This window comes from Papaver somniferum, chromosome 2 (assembly GCF_003573695.1).
Source record: "Papaver somniferum cultivar HN1 chromosome 2, ASM357369v1, whole genome shotgun sequence".
In the NCBI taxonomy this organism is placed as follows: Eukaryota; Viridiplantae; Streptophyta; class Magnoliopsida; order Ranunculales; family Papaveraceae; genus Papaver; species Papaver somniferum.
Genome location: NC_039359.1, coordinates 186,690,972 through 186,710,731, shown reverse-complemented (window position 1 = coordinate 186,710,731; position 19,760 = coordinate 186,690,972). Strand labels below are relative to the sequence as shown.

General features: G+C 41.7%; 2 protein-coding genes across 3 annotated transcripts; one reads left to right on the top strand and one right to left on the bottom strand.

Annotated features, from left to right (window-relative positions):
* Positions 1 to 353: 353 nt before the first annotated feature.
* Positions 354 to 956, bottom strand: LOC113352504 (protein NYNRIN-like). The gene has a single exon (XM_026596316.1). It carries the CDS (start codon positions 954 to 956, stop codon positions 354 to 356), a length of 603 nt encoding a protein of 200 aa, XP_026452101.1.
* A 2,871-nt stretch (positions 957 to 3,827) lies between these two features.
* LOC113350009 (protein argonaute 10-like) lies at positions 3,828 to 10,861 on the top strand. 2 transcript variants are annotated; one of them, XM_026594063.1, is made up of 23 exons: positions 3,828 to 4,096; positions 4,979 to 5,553; positions 5,781 to 5,989; positions 6,119 to 6,268; positions 6,370 to 6,503; positions 6,624 to 6,733; positions 6,810 to 6,919; positions 7,085 to 7,223; positions 7,310 to 7,426; positions 7,524 to 7,631; positions 7,710 to 7,781; positions 7,874 to 7,996; positions 8,137 to 8,296; positions 8,421 to 8,542; positions 8,687 to 8,824; positions 8,895 to 9,037; positions 9,122 to 9,184; positions 9,295 to 9,358; positions 9,452 to 9,587; positions 9,699 to 9,772; positions 9,904 to 9,998; positions 10,340 to 10,371; positions 10,498 to 10,861. In XM_026594063.1, exons 2-23 carry the CDS (start codon positions 5,092 to 5,094, stop codon positions 10,674 to 10,676), a joined length of 2,940 nt encoding a protein of 979 aa, XP_026449848.1. In that variant the 5' UTR covers positions 3,828 to 4,096; positions 4,979 to 5,091; the 3' UTR covers positions 10,677 to 10,861. The 2 variants fall into 2 exon arrangements, with proteins under 2 accessions (XP_026449848.1, XP_026449849.1); XM_026594064.1 differs by lacking the exon at positions 3,828 to 4,096 and adding an exon at positions 4,287 to 4,802.
* Positions 10,862 to 19,760: the final 8,899 nt, after the last annotated feature.

Genomic DNA, 19,760 nt, shown 5'->3' with positions numbered 1-19,760 from the left:
TAAGTCGATCGTGTGCCATTGGCGTACCCGCGACCTTTGTAGATGCTACGAATCATATATCAAAAGTTGGCTTTTATTCGAAACGAGGGTTTTTAAATTGAACTGTTTATGCATAAAACTTCTTTAGCCATTTACCATTGATTGGTGACTTAACCTTTGTGCCATTCATGCATCTGATCTTGTAATACCCGCTTTCTGCTACCTTTCTTACTCTGAAAGGTCCTTCCCAGTTCGCGGTGAATTTCCCTGCACTAGCATTTCTTAAGGACCAAATCGTCTACCTCGAATCTCCTTTACTTGACATTCTGATTATAATAATTTGTTGTATGTTTCCTGTATGCCTCAGCAAACCGTTATGCCCGGGCTCTCCTCTCCTCTATTGTATCTAAATGGGCAAAGTGGCTTACTTCATCTGGGGTCGTATGACTAGCCATTGCCACCATCGCGAATGGAATTGCAATTTCTGTCGGAAATATCGCGTCCTCCCCATAGGCTAGAGAATATGGCGATGCCCCCGTGGAACTTCGTTTCGAGATTATGTACGCCCATACCACAAGTGGGAGCTGCTCATGCCACTCTCTGTGGTGGTCCTCCACCGTCCTGCTCAAGATCCGGATGAGCGTCTTATTGCTCGCCTCGGATTTCCCGTTCCCTTGAGGATAGTAGGGGGGTGACGTATGAAGCCTCACATTATATTGGCGTAACAAATCTATTATGTCTTTGTTTACGAATGACTTTGCGTTATCCGCCCTGATAATCATGGGCGTGCCAAACCTGCAGATAATGTACTCTTTGATAAATGCTGCAATAGTTGCCCCGGCATAGTCTTTGAGGGGTATCGCCTCGACCCATTTCGTGGTGTACTCGGTGGCAGTTATTATGTACTTGTGGCGCTTCGAGTACATTGGGTTGATCTTCCCTAAAGCCCAATTGTGGAATGGCCATGGCGTTACCATGTTATGCAGCAGGGTGTGGGGTGTTCTGATTAGGTCTCCGTGTGTTTTGCAGTTGAGGCATCTTCTGACATGTTCTGCGTTATTGCTTTCCATAGTGGGCCAGTAAAACCCGCCTTCATAGAGCTGTAGAAAGAACTTCCGCATTCCTTGATGTTCTGTATTGTGGGACCGGGTTATTACTTCAGCGGCCTCCTCGTCCGATAAGCACCATAACATAGTCCGAGTTGCTCTATTCAACACAGTCGGCGATTCTTGCTGCCGCTTCTTTTAGCTCAACGAAGGTCGGGAATCAGAAGTTCACTAGGCTTTTCTCGAAACATGGTATCATCCCGCGTACGCAGATCTCCACTAGTGCATCTTCCTTGACGTCCTCATGGAAATCCAGCGCGAAATGACGAAACCGAGTAATATACTTCCCAATGTCTTCCCCTAACCGCTGGTTACATTTACTCAAGTCGATGGTCGTGACCTTCCTTTTTGTGGAGTAAAACTTTCTGAGGAAGTGTGTAGACAGGTCCGTCCATGAGATGACACTTCCGGGTTTTAGGTTATCATACCAAGAGAAGGCCGTCTCAGTCAATGACTTCGGAAACTCTCTTAGGCATAATTTCCCATCAGAGGCTCGATCGTTCATAGCAGCAATGAATCAACTAAGATGTTCTCGCGCGTTCCCTTGTCCATCGTACACTTTGAACTTTGGTGAAGTATAATCTTCTGGATACTGATAGTCCACGACCTCAGGGGTGTACGGGCTTGCCATAAAATTATAATTGTTCTATTTTACCACTTTGTAGTTCATTTCGAAAAACTTGGTCATCGCCTCCTGCGTCATCATATCGTGATCCTCTTCTTTGTCGTTGGCGTCCTCTAGAGCTTCCTTGGCGTTTTGCTCGTTGCTAGCTTCTTTCATCAACCTTCTCAACTCTCTCTCTCTCTTCCTGCGGATGTGTTCCTCCAATTCTTGCTGCATTTCCTTCAAAGTAGGTTGCGCGAGTGACGTGCTTCCGCGCTCTAGCTGCTTATCCTTCTCTTATGTCGTCTTCTCGCTTGTAAGATTGGGTCCGTCACTATCCCTATATGCTCCCCTTCTAGATTAGGAGGCGGATTATTCAACTAACTGCTAGTCGCGTTTGGGCTAGTACCACCCGGCTGCATCATGATAGACTAGGCACGAGCCTCCGGGTGTGGTCGCCAAGTATTAATACCGAAATTCTCATTAGGTTCTACCCGTCCTAGTATACCAAGATGACCTTACTTTTCTTAGAATAGTATGAGAGAGAGCTATATTTCCATTGTACCTTGTCCTTTTTTATATAGACTTTCCAAAAACCTCTCCTTTTTATGAATTTTGCCATGTGTCCTAAACCTCCTTAATTACCGCTAATGCCATCCCTTGTCTAACATAAGCTCCTTCTTCCTTGTTAATTCCTTCGTTGTCCCTTCCACCTTATAGATTCTTCTTCGATGGACTTGAGACTTGGTCCCCATGTTTCATGTGACTTTTCCTTCTTTGGGGCACCCTAACCCAGTTAAGGAGAAAAATTTTTCATGTATCAACAGGTTACATAAACTAACCGGAGATATTTTTACCGTAGTTGCCGACATGATTTTCAATGAAATCGGCATGGTCGATAGATTGCAGGCATTGAAAAATCATGCAAACATCTGCAATGAAATATCTCCCAATTACATGTTGTAAAATAAGGTAGCATGGTCCATGATTCCATGATATTCGAGGGAGGTGATCAGACAAAAAAAAAAAAAAAAGGAAAACAAAAAGAAGCAAAGCAAAGCAATAGCAATATGGACCCACCTTAGGTGGTTTGTGACTTTCTGCCCATCCGTCGGTCTCAACTCAGACTCATAGGGTAAGGCAATGATACTCCTGAATCCTGATCTTATACAGCGGGACCTATATCCTAACAAATCAACATAGATCAACCAATCAGATAATTTTAACGGTACTAAACTTATCAAACCACCGAGGTTTAGATAGGAGGCGGCGTGAGAGATCACATCCAGCTCCAGATGGTCTTTCGATCAAAGATCGTATATGCAAAATCATGGCTGTATATCCATAATGCTGATATTGTACTTGACGGTACCAATTTCTAACGAACTCCCCAGTATCTCAACCATGCACTTTGATATAATCCTAAGAAACCTGACATTCTAAACGGGCTTTTCCTTACTCGGGCTTGAAGCTTATAAGAAAAAAGAAGGAACCGAAGCAGCACAAATCTCGAGATCGTAGAGTCTTAGCAAACCGATAAACTACAGGTGTTGTATTGCAACTCCCCAGAGTACATAGTAGATATGGGGCACTTGGGATGGAACAAGATTAGAGATGGGGGATTGTTCTTGAGAAGCCTGCAATCTAGAGAGAGAGAGAGAGAGAGAGAGTGAGAGGGAGGGAGCACTGCAAGTTCGAATTATTCTTCTTATGTGGATGATTGCTTTTGATACTTAGTAACTCTCTTTTGGCTCTTTCTCTCTCCCTTTCTCTTTCTTCATTTCAAAATCTATTTCTCAAATACTTTGTTTCTGTTTTCTTTCTCTTTCCTCCATGTTACGTCCCCGAGGCTGCGTGGTCAGCCCAACTCCAAAATGTGTAGGGAGAGAGAGAGTAAAAGCAAGCAAAAAAGGGGTGCAGTGCAGGGACTACTATCTCTTCTTCAAAGGCTTTTACACGTGATAAAGAAAAAACCAAAAGTAATGCATGCGTGCTAATCTAGATGAGTTTCATCATCATCACACTACTACTATACTTAAAAATCTCTTTGAATATATCTATGTATTGTGGATGTATGTATGGTTTTATAGAGATTATTACAAAGGCACACACCCAAAAGAAAAAAAAAAGAAAAAAAACATCTTTTCATGTTAACTTTCTTAGCAGTACTTTTTTCTAATTCACGTTCTTTGGCAGTTCTCTCTTTCTAGGCTACTGACTTTTAAATTCTTGTTATGTTGTGTTGTTTTGATGATGATGATGAATGAAGAACAAGAAGAGTTATCTATCTAGTTCTATCTTTCTCTAGCTAACTAGCTCATTGGGTTATAGTTGGCGTGTCTAAATGAATGAAATCTTATGTTCTACTGTCTTCACCAACTTTCAATGATTCTTTCTATTTAATTTGGTAAGTCTAATGGGTTATTACCTATTAGTTAGTATCATTTCGTGTTTCTTTTTCTTTTCTTTGGGGTTTTCTTTCAAGTTGGTAAGTTTTCTTTTTCCTTGGCAAATTTCTTCTGTTTTTAGAAGCCTAAAAGTTTGGATTCTTTTTTTTTTTCTTATAAATTTATGTTTCGGGTAGAGTTTAGATTATTCCTTATTCTGGGGCAAGCTTATTGTTCTCATTTATTATGAGAATAGAAAGGTTGAATGTTTTGTTTATATTTGGATTGGTGTAAACTTAAAATTTGGTCTACTGTTAATGTTTTTTGTCCTGAGCTTTTGTTTATTTGTTGCGAGGTTTCTTTAGTATATATAGTATTCGGTTGCGAATTGAGAAAGAAAAGAGAAGAAGTATAGTTTGAGTACTAGTCCTTGTTTTGAGGAAGTAGAGCTGAAGAAACCAAGTTGGGTTTTGGGTATTATGATTAAATGTACTGTTTCATGTTCGATTTAATGGATTTGAATTTTCACAACTCAAGAGGGAAAGTCTGTGTTTTATTAAGACTATCATTAATGGCTTTCACCGTTTTAGTGTATTTTTGCCAGTTTCATCTTAGTTCATGTAATGTTGATCCGGGATCTTATGTGTACTTGTTTAATAGATGTAAACACTAAACTCTAGGGATGAGTAGTTTGGGTTTCTGAACTTTGGGTTTTGCAAATTAATGGTAATACTTGTTAGCTGCAACATAAGACTGGTCATTTCAGTATTCTATTTTTGCCTTCTCTGAGGATTGTTTTATGTACTACTATTACCATTCATTTGGTTCATTTGCTTCCTTCAATTGAGCTTATCTTGCTGACAACTCTTAACTTTTCTATGTTTAATGTCTTTGATTTTCAGTATTAGATAACTTGGAAAACTGTTGTGAGAGAGTTTAAAGAGTAGAGAGAGAATACAGTGGTTTTGCATTTTGTTTCTTCTTGGGGTTTGTTTGTGAGTTCACATCAGTCATCATGCCTATAAGGCAGATGAAAGAGAGCTTAGAGCAGCATATCGTAATCAAAACACAAGTTCAAAACACCATGAATCAAGTTCAGAAGAACTCTAAAACTACTCAAAATGGCAAGAGCTCTCAAGAACCTCAGAATGGTAAAATACAGCATCAAAATTCACCTCCAACAAAGAATAGAGGAAGGAGAAGAGGTAGAGGAGGTAGAAAATCTGATCAAGGAGATATTCTTATGAGACCAAGTTCAAGACCTTGTACTACTTCAGTTCATAAACAACCAGTTAATGGTTTTCTTCCACCACCAGTAAACGGAGGTCCTGTTTGTATGGAGATGGGATTTCCAACTTCTAGCAAAAATATAAGGTTTGCCCAAAGACCCGGGTATGGGCAACTAGGGACAAAATGTATAGTCAAAGCCAACCATTTTTTTGCAGAGTTACCAGACAAAGACTTGAACCATTATGATGTAAGTAGATTTCATTTTATTTTTTTATATTTTGTTTTTCTTGTTACAAATATCTTCATCTTTTAAGCAAAGAGAATTATATCTAGATTTTGGCTTTTGCTTTTTCTTCCTTTTGTTTTTGTTTTAGTTTTCTAATTTTGTCATTTTTTTAGTGAGCATTGATGAGGTTTTAGTTTGGTCTTAAATTTCTTACTCTTCTTATTTTCTGGTTTATCTTTTTCTTGCAGGTCACAATAACTCCTGAAGTTGTTTCAAGAACAGTCAACAAGGCAATAATGGCTGAGCTCGTGAGACTGTACAAGGAGTCTGATTTAGGAATGAGACTTCCTGCCTATGATGGTAGAAAAAGCTTATACACAGCTGGGGCACTACCTTTTACTTACAGAGAGTTCAATATCAAAGTTGCCGATGAAGATGATGGTACCAATGCTCCCAGGTAAGGATGAATTACAAAAATGGGGCTCCCATCAAAATATACTTTTTCTGTTTTGTAATTGTAACATGAAGTTTTGACGATTGTGGGTTCCTTTGCTTATTGACCACTTTTAACTTTATGCATTCTCAGAAGAGAAAGGGACTACAAAGTGGTGATCAAGTTTGTAGCTCGAGCAGATTTGCATCATCTGGGGCAATTTTTAACGGGTAAGCGCGCGGATGCTCCACAAGAAGCCCTTCAGATTCTTGATATTGTCCTACGGGAACTCGCGTCCAAAAGGTATGAATTTTAGAGTTTGTCGTGTCAAATATTTTAATAAACTAACAAAATTCAGCATGTCAAGAACAGATATTGAGATTTCATTCTTTGCACTTTTCAAGGTACTGTCCTATTGGGAGGTCCTTCTTTTCCCCTAATATAAGAAAACCACACCGACTTGGGGAGGGTTTGGAGTCATGGTGTGGGTTCTACCAGAGTATAAGACCTACGCAGATGGGATTATCTTTAAACATTGGTACGCACATTGAAATTACAAGTCCTAATTTACCAATGGAATTGACTGTGAAAAAAGCATCATTTGCATGTTACTCATTCTTTCTTTCTTTTTTTTATTGATTTTGTCCTTTTTCTTTAGACATGTCTACTGCTGCTTTTATTGAGCCTCTCCCTGTAATTGAATATGTTGCTCAACTATTGAGCAAGGATGTTTTGTCGCGGCCGTTATCTGATGCTGACCGCGTAAAGGTAAGCATTTGGCGGTGATGGGTTGAAAGTATTTCTTCTTAGTTGAATGTCGGGTAACATTTGAAATGTCCACCAGATCAAAAAATCTCTTAGAGGAGTGAAGGTTGAAGTTACACATAGAGGAGGAAGTGTGCGGCGGAAGTACCGTGTTTCAGGAATAACCTCTCAACCTACAAGGGAACTTGTGTAAGACTGTTTTCTCACATTTTGCAAATAACCGCGTAACAGCTTTGAAATTATGTAAATCTAAACTCCAGGCTTAACTACCTAAACCAATATGGGATTACTTCCATTTTGATTCTTTGCTGCAACACCATACCTGATGTTTTTCAACACCGTTTAATATGGCAGTTTTCCTGTTGATGATGACTTAAACATGAAGTCAGTTGTTGAGTACTTTCAAGAAATTTATGGGTTCACTATACAGCATACACATCTTCCGTGCCTTCAAGTTGGAAATCAGAAGAAGGCTAACTATTTGCCAATGGAGGTAAGGAAATTTTTTGACACAAGTCTCCGTTTGGATATGATAGATTTACATATATATGATTTTTTTTTTTTTACTTTGTTTATTAGGCTTGCAAAATTGTTGAAGGACAACGTTATTCAAAAAGGTTAAATGAAAAGCAAATTACATCTCTCCTAAAAGTTACATGCCAGAGACCCAGGGACAAGGAAAATGATATATTGCAGGTGTGTGATCCTCAAGTTTCTTGTTTCCAATTGCTTTAACCTTCCGCTGTGTAGTGCTGAATGATCCCTGAAAAACAGAGTATTTTTTTGTTTGCAGACAGTTCACCACAATAGTTATGATCAAGACCCATATGCAAAGGAGTTTGGGTTGAACATCAGCGAAAGTATGGCTTCGGTTGAAGCTCGGATTCTTCCTGCTCCTTGGGTAATGCTGTAATAAATTTAAAGTAAGGACAGTTGATGTTTTCTCAATCTTCATGCATCTGACATCATGATTTTACAGTTGAAATATCATGATACGGGGAAGGAAAAGGATTGCTTGCCCCTAGTTGGTCAATGGAATATGATGAACAAGGTATGCCTTCTTCTCTTGAATAGGTTATTCCTTTGCTTGTAATATAGTCTGTCAACTTACAATTCCGGGTAATTCATTTTCTTATGAAACAGAAAATGATCAATGGGAGCACTGTAAGCCGTTGGGCATGCATCAACTTTTCAAGGAGCGTTCAAGAGAGCGTGGCTCGCACGTTTTGTCATGAGCTGGCTCAAATGTGCCAAGTCTCTGGCATGGTAACTTTGTCTCACCTGTGCAATATACCAGTTCTACTCACTTTCACTCCCATATTTTTTCCTTGTTATGTTGTTAATATTCTTTAAATTGATCTTAACTGTAAGCTAACATGCATTCTGGTTCGTTTGTTCTTCTGTAGGAATTCAACCCTGAGCCTGTTATTCCAATCTACACAGCCAGAGCTGATCAAGTAGAGAAGGCTTTGAAGCATGTGTGTCATGCATCAGTTAACAAACTTAAAGGGAAAGAGCTAGATCTAGTCATAGCCATATTACCTGACAATAACGGTTCTTTATATGGTATGTCGTAGTCTTTTTGCACTGCGATGACTTGAAAGTTCAATGCCCACCAGATCAGGCCAGAACTTACAAAAGATTAGGTCATTTTCTTAATTGACGTATGACATATATTTTGTGTTAACAGGTGACATTAAGCGGATATGCGAAACTGATTTGGGTCTAATATCACAATGCTGCCTTACAAAGCATGTCTTTAAAATCAATAAACAGTACCTGGCCAATGTCTCCTTAAAAATTAACGTTAAGGTGTGATTCACGACGGTGATCATGAATTTTTTGTGAGATCATGAATTTTTTGTGAACTTAATACGGTACATTGAAAGAGACAAAGAAATATGAACTTTTCCAAGTTGCTTGCATCCATCATGTGACATTGTTGATATTTTTCAGACAGGAGGAAGAAATACAGTTCTAATGGATGCTTTAAGTTGCAGAATACCACTTGTTAGTGATATACCAACAATAATATTTGGAGCAGATGTTACCCACCCAGAGAATGGAGAGGACTCTAGTCCCTCAATTGCTGCGGTACTTACTGCATACCCAACTTAAAATGCTAAAGCATAGTGAGTCCTGATAAATGTTGTTGCATTTGTAGGTGGTAGCTTCTCAAGATTGGCCAGAAGTGACAAAATATGCAGGACTAGTTTGTGCTCAGGCTCACAGACAGGAACTCATACAGGATTTGTACAAAACTTGGCATGACCCAGTTCGTGGCACAGTTAATGGTGGAATGATTCGGTATGTGGCATGTTTTCTCCTAGTTTTCAACCGCTAAATTCTCAACCTCACTCAACATTAAAATTTATTCTAATTTCAATGCAGGGACTTGTTGATTTCATTCCGTAAGGCAACAGGACAAAAGCCGCAAAGGATAATATTCTATCGGTATTTTCTCAAATGTTCTTGATACCACTTTTTTTATTTTTTTCACATGAAATTGTCCTCTGCTTGTGGTCGTACTTGGAAATTTCTTTAATGGAGAGTATTTTGAACAGAGATGGTGTAAGTGAAGGGCAATTCTACCAAGTCCTTCTTTATGAATTAGATGCAATCCGTAAGGTTGGTGACATCTTCGTCCATGTTACTTTTAATAATCTGCTCTTCTTGGGGTTTTTATTGTATAAATAAAAAATCTAAAAAAATTGTACACAGGCTTGTGCTTCTTTAGAACCAAATTACCAGCCTCCAGTGACTTTCATTATTGTCCAAAAACGTCATCACACGAGATTATTCGCCAACAACCACAAGGACCGTAGCAGTGTTGACAAGAGCGGGAACATCTTACCGGGTATAACCTCAGCTCAAGAGAGATAAATCAAGTTTTTCTTTCTTATTAAGTCAATTATGAACGAAAGAAGTCATGCTGGATATTCATCTGACCACATGCATTTGTTTCCAGGAACTGTTGTTGATACCAAAATCTGTCATCCGGCAGAATTTGATTTTTATCTCTGCAGTCATGCCGGAATTCAGGTGAAACTTTATTTCACAGTGCTTAGATTATGAAGGGTGAATTACTTGTGGCTTTATCCTTGATAATTACTACACTCTGAAATTGTTTGGGGTACTACACTTAGATTTTAACTTTTTGCCAAATCTTACAGGGTACGAGCCGACCAGCTCATTACCATGTGTTGTGGGATGAGAACAATTTTACGCCTGATGGTATTCAGTCCTTAACAAACAACCTTTGTTACACGTAAGAATTTAAAGTTTTATGAAGTTATACATGATGTCTCATTTTCACTCAGCTTCTGTTTCAACTGAAAAATGGGAGTACCTGTTGCATATATGGGGTCCAATATCTGTGTACACCATGTTTAACATCTTAAGAAGAGATAAGTACTAAAGTTCTATGAGTCGCATCTTTGCGCTAAAATAGTCACGAAGTTTAGTTCCCATTAGAAGTTGGTATGATTTGACAGTGGCATTATGATTTAATCCGATTGTCATGAAGTTGAAAACTATAAAATTCTTTTTTTTTTTTGCTGTTGTTGACTTTTGATGCTAATGTATATTTTTTCTTTCTGTAACTTGCAGGTATGCAAGGTGTACTCGCTCTGTCTCCGTCGGTAAGTACATTTCTGCATTTTACAAATACTGTATGTATATATATAGAAATTATTCACATAATTATAAACTTCATAGACTAGAAATGCTTCTCTGAACAAGTCTCTTGGTATTTCATGGTGGTGCAGTTCCTCCAGCATATTATGCTCACTTAGCAGCCTTTCGTGCTCGCTTTTACTTGGAACCAACATCAAATGATGACGACTTGGCTGGCCAAGTGGGTCGATCTACATGGACAGGAGGATGTGGGGTTCGACCACTGCCAGCCCTAAAAGAAAATGTCAAGAGAGTAATGTTTTATTGTTAGAAAAGGAGAGAATCTTGAGGAGACGGTGACCTGTTTGTACTGAAGATGAGTAGTAGTAGCAGTAGCGACCATGTTACTCTTTGCACTCACTTCCTTCTATGTCATTGTAATTCCTTCACTGTATGTATAACCCACCACTTTCTTCTGATAATCAATTTAGATTAGTGAAAATTGCAAAAAAGTAACTAATGTCTAATGCGCCATTTTCATTTGAACCACTCATGCTTAGTTTGGTTTTATACCATGTTCTTTCTTAGTTTCTTCTCTCTTGTGATGCTAGAGGAGATCATGCAAGGCAACAACCATTTTAATAAAACTCCATTGGGGCACTTACCTAGCCTGGGTTAAGGTGCTATGTTCCAATGAATACTTATATTGCAGAACGTGGTAAATGTGTTAGATATTGATACCAACGAGCTGTGTGGTATGATGGCAAAGTCGTTAGGTGATGATATAATGTTGGGGGATTTTAACAACGTTAGACAAATGAATTATAGGAATGACCGTTCAACATCATCCATTATCGGTCAACTAATAATTCATCAAGGTTAAACAAATGAAGATTGGTTTGGACAAGTTGAAGATTGATTTGGAAAAATTGAACATGACCGAAATATTTCGGGAAGTTTTAGAATTTGAACTTGGTTTAATTTGATTCCAGGATTTACAAATGAGGTAGGAAATCGATTGTAATAGAAAAAGTCTAGCAAACCTCAAAATCCGGTTTTATGACTCGCGAAGAGCATCCTAGATTATTATTCACCTCACAAGTCGAAACGTGTGGAATCACATAATTTGAGACAAATAAACTTTGTGATTTCTATCTATTTTGTTTGAGTGAGCAACTCAACAATCAAAACAAGATCAGGATAAAGATAGTTGGAGCTAGGTTCACGAATCCCTAAGTGGAGTCTTTTATGTCGCTAACCCTAGAAGGGTTTGAAGGATATGACAACTCTATTTACAACTAGGATACACAAGAATAGTCTCAGGGATTCAAAGATCCCAGTTGTTTGAGGTTCTCCATTTATAGACTTCAAGGTCAAGGTTGCTTTAAGTTTAAGCTAAGTATTAGATGAAAAACTTGACTTTGAGATTAACATAGTAGAATATACACTTTGGTTATGATGGACCGTAACCGAACCGTATACAATGCCATGTTCATGAAGGTTAGCCTTAACTAGCCAATTGAACATAAGGTTAACCATTTTCATAGAACACTTTAAGACTTTTCTTGAATCACACATATGATCAAAAATGACTAGATAGTGTTTTTAGAGAGTTGTTCAAATGCCGATTATCTCACAAAAATAATTTTGATGCACCTGAAAATATTCGACAGGGTAAGTACATCTACTCTACCTTGTTCGTGACTATTTTTGTCATGGTACATGTACTGGATACTGTACCCTTAAGAGAAAAAAGAGTTCACGAACTCACTAACTTTTTCGGTTTGTGTACCGAGTATGGATATCGTTGATACATGAAAAATAATTTCCCTTAACCAGGTTAGGGTGCCCCAAAGAGGGGAAAGGCCACATATAGAACATGGGGACTAAGGCCCAAGTCCACCAAAGAAGTATCCCTGAGTTGAAAGGGACAATGAAGGAAATAACAAAGAAGAAGGAGGTTATATTAGAGAAAGGGTGACATTAGTAGTAATTAAGGAGGTTTAGGACACATGGCAAGATGTCATAAAAAGAAAGGGCTTTTGGAAAGTCTATATAAGAAAGGACAAGGTACAATGGAAAGACGACTCTCCCTCATACTATTCTAAGAAAAGTGAGGTCATCTTGGTAGGCTAGGACGGGGAGAACCTAACGAGAATTCCGGTATTAACATTTGGCGACCATATCCGGAGGATCGTGCCTAGTCTATCACAATGCAGCCGAGCGATACTAGCCCAAACACGACTAGTGGTCAGCTGAATAATCCGCCCCCTAACCTAGAAGGGGAGCAGATAGGGATAGTGACGGACCCAATCTTACAAGCGAGAAGACCTGAGGCGACGTAGGAGAAGGATAAGCAACTAGAGGGCGGAAGCACGTCACTCGCACAACCGACTTTAAAGGAAATGCAGAAAGAGTTGGAGGAACACATCCGTAGGGAAAGAGAGTTGAGAAGATTTCTAAACGAAGCTAGCAATGAGCAAAGCGCCAAGGAATCCTTATAAAGCGTCGAGGATAAAGGAGAGGATCACAGAATGATGATGCAGGAGGCGATGACCAAGTTTTTCGAGAAGAACTACAAAGTGGTAAAACATAATAACTACGATTTTATGGCAAGCCCGTACACCCCTGAGATCGTGGATTATCAATATCCAGAAGATTATACCTCACCAAAGTTCAAACTGTATGACGGAGAAGGGAATGCGCGAGAACATCTAAGCCGATTCATCACTTCTATGAACGATCAAGCCTATGATGGGAAATCATGCCTAAGGGAGTTCCCGAAGTCGTTGTCTGAGACGACCTTCTCTTGGTATGATAACCTAAAATCCGGAAGAATCAGCTCATGGACGGATCTGTCCACACACTTTCTTAGAAAGTTTTACTACGCAAAAAAAAAAGTCACGACCATCGACTTGAGTAAGTGTAACCAACGGTTAGGGGAGGACATAGGGAAGTATATCACTCGGTTTTGACATTTCGCACTGAATTTCCATGAGGACGTTAAAGAAGATGTACTAGTGGAGATCTGCGTACGAGGAATGATACAGTGTTTCAAGAAAATCCTAGTGAACTTCCGATTCCCAACTTTCGTCGAGCTGGAAGAAGCCGCAGCGAGGATCGCTGATTGTGTTGAAGAAAGCAACTCGGATTATGTGTGGCGAAACGCAGTCAACACTGTCTCAACAACACCAAGGAACACCCGGGCAAACAACAACCAAGAAGTCTGGGGCGCGCAAACAAACCAGTCATACAGGGACCAACCGCTTCCTCCCCCGTTGCCTTGCAGTAAAGAGAGGATCATCGGACTCTTGGAGCAGTGGGTAGAGAATAAAGAAATTCATCTTCCTTCAACAAGGGCGGACCCCAGCGATATCCAGAAGAACAATGCTAGGTATTGTCACTTCCATCGCAGAGTACAACACCCCACGGTTGACTGCTATAACCTAAGAAGAATGTTTCAGAAGAAACTAGAAGTGGGCGAAATCGAAATAGGGGATTCCGAGGGAGGAAAAACAACTCAAAATCAGGTAATGATGCTTTCTCATGATCCCAGCGGAGACGAATGGCAACCATGAGAAGAAAAGGATGAAGGAGCATGCGAGGTCACCATAGAAGCATGTGCATTTACAAACACAGATGGCGTTGCTAGCAAATTCGCGGGCACAGTGTTGGCCCAACAGTTTTTTTGTCTCGTTGGATTTTAGCGAGGATCACAGCAGGGAAGCGACCAAAGCTATTACACCAATTGTGGCAGGAAAACCCTACGATTCCCACCCCAAAGAAGTTATCATATTCACAGACGAGGATATTTGCTATCCGGGAGAGCACACAGACCCTTGTATCTGACCGCGCATATCAATAAGATTCCTTTGAAGAGGGCCTTCGTGGATTGGGGCGCATCTCTAAATTTAATTTCTACATACACACTAGACCTTCTCGGGGTGCAGCAGTCGGCAGTCAAAATGCGAACCACAACGGTGAAAGGATTCAGAGGACATACTCAGACGGCCATCGGGATCGTCCATTTAGTTATGAAGATTGGTACCATTCGCGGGCTCACCCCTTTCTATGTACTGGAAGACGACACGATGTTCCATGTACTGCTAGGACGAGGGTTGTTACTCAACCATAAAGTGGTAGCGTCAACGTACCATCAGTGTGTCAAGACTAACATAGGAGGAAGGAAATTTCGGATACCAGCCATGAGCCACCCCTTTGACCCGGAAGAAGCTTACATGGAAGATGCGGTTTTTTATGATTTGGCTAAGGAGGTGGATGAAATCCCCGAGGTGAAACTTACCCCGCTACTAAAATGGAGTGAGGAAGAGAAGACGGATCTAACCAAGTCAGTCTTTAGCTCGTCCAGAATGACGTTCCCAGAGGAAAGAAAGCGGAAACACGAAGATCAACCTAGGTTCCAGCGTTTCTCAAGACCAGATGGGGGCACGTGTACCGCTTATAGCAATTAACCGAGGAAGCATCTACATGCACACAAAACTTCGACACACCCGATGTAAAGGCCCCCTCATACGATCAAAACCTAAGCGAGCTACCATACAATAAAATTGATGATAAAGAATTACATGAACTACTTAATACGAGCACACAGTCTATAGAAGAACGGGATCCTAAAGACCTCACCATGGATGATGTAGAAGAAATTAACATCGGAACATAAGATGATAAGCGACCGATCATGATCAGTAAAAGTTTGGACGATAAAGAAAGGGAAGCATTGATCGCCTTACTCAGGGAATACATAGATGTTTTCGCTTACGATTATGATGAAATGCCGGGTCTAGACAGCAGCCTCGTAGCTCATAAACTTGGGGTGTCTCCTGAATTCCAGCCGATAAAACAAAGAAGTAGGGAGTTCCCGAGGGCAACCTCCCTCGCAATAAAGGATAAGTGGAACGCCTGTTGAAATCCAAGTTCATCAGACCTATTCAGCACCCGACCTGGTTAGCCAACATCGTCCTAGTGGTGAAGAAGAACGGAATGATCCGGTGCTGCGTGGACTATAGGGATCTCAATCGGGCCTGTCCCAAAGACGATTTCCCACTGCCCAACATCAGCTTAAAGATGTACACGACTGGAGGCAGGACGCGCTTCTCTTTCATGTATGGGTTTAATCGATATAACCAAATAAAGATGGCCGAAGAGGATGCAAAGAATACTGCCTTCCAAACTCCATATGGGAACTTCTACTACGTAGTGATGCCCTTCGGGCTAAAGAACGCCGGTGCCACGTATCAGCGTTCCATGACATCCATATTCCACGATCTACTACATTAGACGGTGGAGGTATATGTGGATGACATCATAGTTAAGACTTCAGAGACTGAGAGTCACGAATCTCACCTAAAGAGGGTCTTCGAAAGATGTAGGAATTACCAACTCAAGATGAACCCACTCAAGTGCGCATTTGGGGTTACATCCGAAAAATTCTTGGGATTCGTTATAACCAATGAAGGGATTCAGGTGGATCCAAGTAAGCTCGAGGCGATCATGACCATGACACCTCCGACTAATGCCAAAGAGCTCCAGGTGTTTATAGGGCGGATATCGTATTTACGACGCTTTGTGCCTGGTTTAGCTCAGATAATGTCGGCGTTCTTGCCCTTACTAAGGAAAGGGACCGTCTTCAAATGGGAAGAAACTCAACAGGTCGCGTTTGAAAAACTAAAGCAGTGCCTCGTCAGCCCCCAAGTTCTCAAACCACCAATAAAGGGAGTGCCTCTTTACTTATACACAGCGTTCACAAGCTCAGCCATAGGGGCAGTCCTGGCACAAGATATGGGAGGAAATGAATTATCACCCATTTACTACATGAGTCGGGTTTTAAGGGACGCAGAGCTGAGATATCCACGAGTAAAACAAGCATGCCTAGCACTCATCTACGCAACAAAAAAATTAAGGCCATACCTCTTGACACATAAGACAATCGTTGTGGACGCGGCAAAACCCATAGCCTACCTCGCCTTTAAGCCCATTTTGACTGGGAGAACGGCCCGATGGTTGTTGCAGCTATCAGAATTCGAACTCGACTATCAGCTACCTAAAGGAGTACGAGGGAAAACCATCGCTGACCTAATGGCTATGTTTCCTGGAGAAGGAGATGACGATATTCATGGTCGGGTGCCGGGAGAGGTAGTTTTCGCTGATATTAACAAGCCTTGGACCATGTTTTTCGATGAATCGTCATATGATACTGTCGGAGGAGCGGGAGTAGTGTTCGAAGCACCATAAGGAGAATTTTTCCCGTATTCATTCAATTTGGACTTTCCTTGTAGTAGCAATGTGGCCGAATATGAAGCTTTGATCCTAGGGCTCAGAATGGCAAAGGAGCTCGGATTGGGAGCCGTCGAAATAAAAGGAGACTCGAGGTTGGTAACTAATCAAGTCAACGGGGATTTCCACGTCAAGGATCCGCATTTAGCTCCGTATCGAGCAGAGGCCCAAAACCTGATAAGTCAGACAGGGTCGACCCTAGATCATACAGGAAGAGGAAATAATAAACACGCAGATCTCCTGGAAACACTAGATATCAAGAGGAGGAGGGCACGGTAACGGTTAAGAGGGAAGAGCTTCCCAGCACCTGGAAAGAAGATATGGCCTTCGAGGAGGCGGATGATTGGAGGCGGACTTACATCGACGATCTGACCAAAATGGTAGAGGATCGTGTAATACCTACCCGGACTCTGAAACAATTCGTATTGATCCAAGGCGCTCTTTACTATCGAGCAACAGGGGGGGCCTCGCCAGATGTGTAAATAAGAGAGAAGCGGAAAAAATACTCCAGGAGCTGCACACGACGACATGTGGACAAACTGCAGCGGTTCATCTATAAAGAAAGCTCAAGAGGAGATGGGTATACTAGCCTAGTATGTCAGCGCAAGCAGCGTCCTTCCAAGACAATTGAGCTGATTTCCAAGCCTCACCACAACCCGCCGAAGTCTGCACAGCCGACGGGGTAAACTGGAGACAACCATATGTGGATTTCATCCAAAACGGTTACCCAGTGACAGGCAGGCGGCCCTAAAAATCCAAAAGAAAGCGGTGCGTTTTTTCATGCATGAGGGGATTCTCTACCGCAGAAGCTATAGCAACGTTATGTTAAGGTGCTTATCGGACAAGGAGGCCGCTGAGGTAATGACTCGGTCCCACAATGAAGAACATCAAGGGATGCGGAAGTTGTTTCTGCAGCTCTATGAAGGCGGGTTTTACTGGCCCACTATGGAAAGCGATACCGCAGAACATGTGAGAAGATGACTTAACTTCCAAACACACAGAGACCTAGTCAGAACACCCCACACCATGCTACATAGCATGGTAACACCATGTACATTCCACAGTTGGGATTTGGACATTATAGAGCAGATCAACCCGATGTCCTCGAAGTTCCACAAGTACATAATAACCGCCACCGAGTACACCACGAAATGGGTCAAAGCGATACCTCTCAAAGACTATGTCGGGTCAACTATTGCAGCATTTATCAGAGAATACATTATTTTCATATTTGGCGCGCCCATGATTATCAGGGCGGATAACGCAAAGTCGTTTGTAAAAAAGGATGTAATAGATTTGCTACGCCAATATAATGTGAGGCTTCATATGTCAAACCCCTACTATCCTCAAGGGAACGGGCAAGCCGAGGCGAGCAATAAGACGCTCATCCGGATCTTGAGCAGGACAGTGGAAGACCACCACATAGAGTGGCACGAACAGCTCCCGCTCGCGGTATGGGCATACAGAATCTCGAAACGGAGTTCCACGGGGGCGTCGCCATTTTCTCTGGTCTATGGGGAGGACGCAATTATACTGTCGGAGATTGCAATTCCATCTGCGAGGGTAGCAATGGCTAGCCATACGACACCAGACGAAGTAAGCCGCTTTTCCCATTTAAATACAATAGAGGAGAGGAGAGCCCGGGCGGAACTGTTTGTTGAGGCGTACAGGAAGCGCACAACGAACTATTATAATCAGAACGTAAAGGAAAGGATATTCGAGGTTGACGATTTGGTCCTTAAGATTGTCCCTCACGTGCAAAGAAATGCTAGTGCAGGGAAATTCACCTCGAACTGGGAAGGACCCTTCAAAGTAAGAAAGGTAGCAGAAAGCGGGTATTACAAGCTCAGATGCATGAATGACACAAATGTCAAGTCACCCATCAATGGTAAATGGCTAAAGAAGTTTTATGCATAAAAAGATCAATGTAAAACTCTTGTTTCGAATACAAGCCGACTTTGATATATGTTTCGTAACGACTAACAAAGATCGCGGGGACGCCGATGGCACCTGGTCGATTGACAAAAGGTTGCGGGAATGCCAATAGCGCCCGATTGGCCAACAAATTTACTAAAGGTTGCAGGAAAGGCAATGGCACCTGATCGACTGACAAAAGGTTGCGAGAATGCCAATGGCGCCTGATCGACTGACAAAAGGTTGCGGGAATGCCAATGGCACCCGATCGGCTGACAAATTTACTAAAGGTTGCAGGAATGCAAATGGCGCCTTATCGACTGACAAAAGGTTACGGGAATGCCAATGGCGCACGATCGACTGACAAAAGGATGTGGGGATGCCAATGGCGTCCGATCGGCTGACAAATTTACTGAAGGTTGTAGGAATGCCAATGGTGCCTGATCGACTGACAAAAGGCTGCGGGAATGCCAATGGCGCCCGATCAGCTGACAAATTTACTAAAGGTTGCAGGAATGCCAATGGCGCCTGATACAATGGCGCCCGATCGACTGACAAAAGGCTGCAGGAATGCCAATGACGCCTGATCGGATGACAATTTTACTAAAGGTTGCGGGAACGCCAATGGCGCCCGATAGACTGACAAAAAGGAATGCCAATGACGCTTGATCGGCTGACAAACTTACTAAAAGACACATGAATGTAAAAGGGGGAGTAGTCGCGCTCTACACACATCCCGACCTCCGGATCCCCATCAAATAAAAAGAGGGGAGATTAGGCGTGTTTAACATACATCCCTCCGTACCAGTTGAGAAAAACAGCGGGAGAGCAGGCGCGTTTAACATACATCTTACCCTCTCAACCCACATTGAGAAAAACAGACAGGGATTAGGTGCGTTTCACAAACATCCCGCCCTCCGGACGCCCATCAAATAAAAAAGAGGGGAGAGTAGGCGCGTTTAACATACATCCCGCCCTCCAAGTTCCCTGTTGAGAAAAACAGAGGGGGAGTAGCCGCGTTTAACATACATCCCGCCCTCCCAACCCCCATTGAGAAAAACAGACAGGGAATAGGCGTGTTTCACAAACATCCCGCCCTCCGGACCCCCATCAAATAAAAAAGAGGGGGTAGTAGGCGCGTTTCACAAACATCCCGCATTCCGGACCCCCATCAAATAAAAAAGAGGGGAGAATAGGCGCGTTTAAC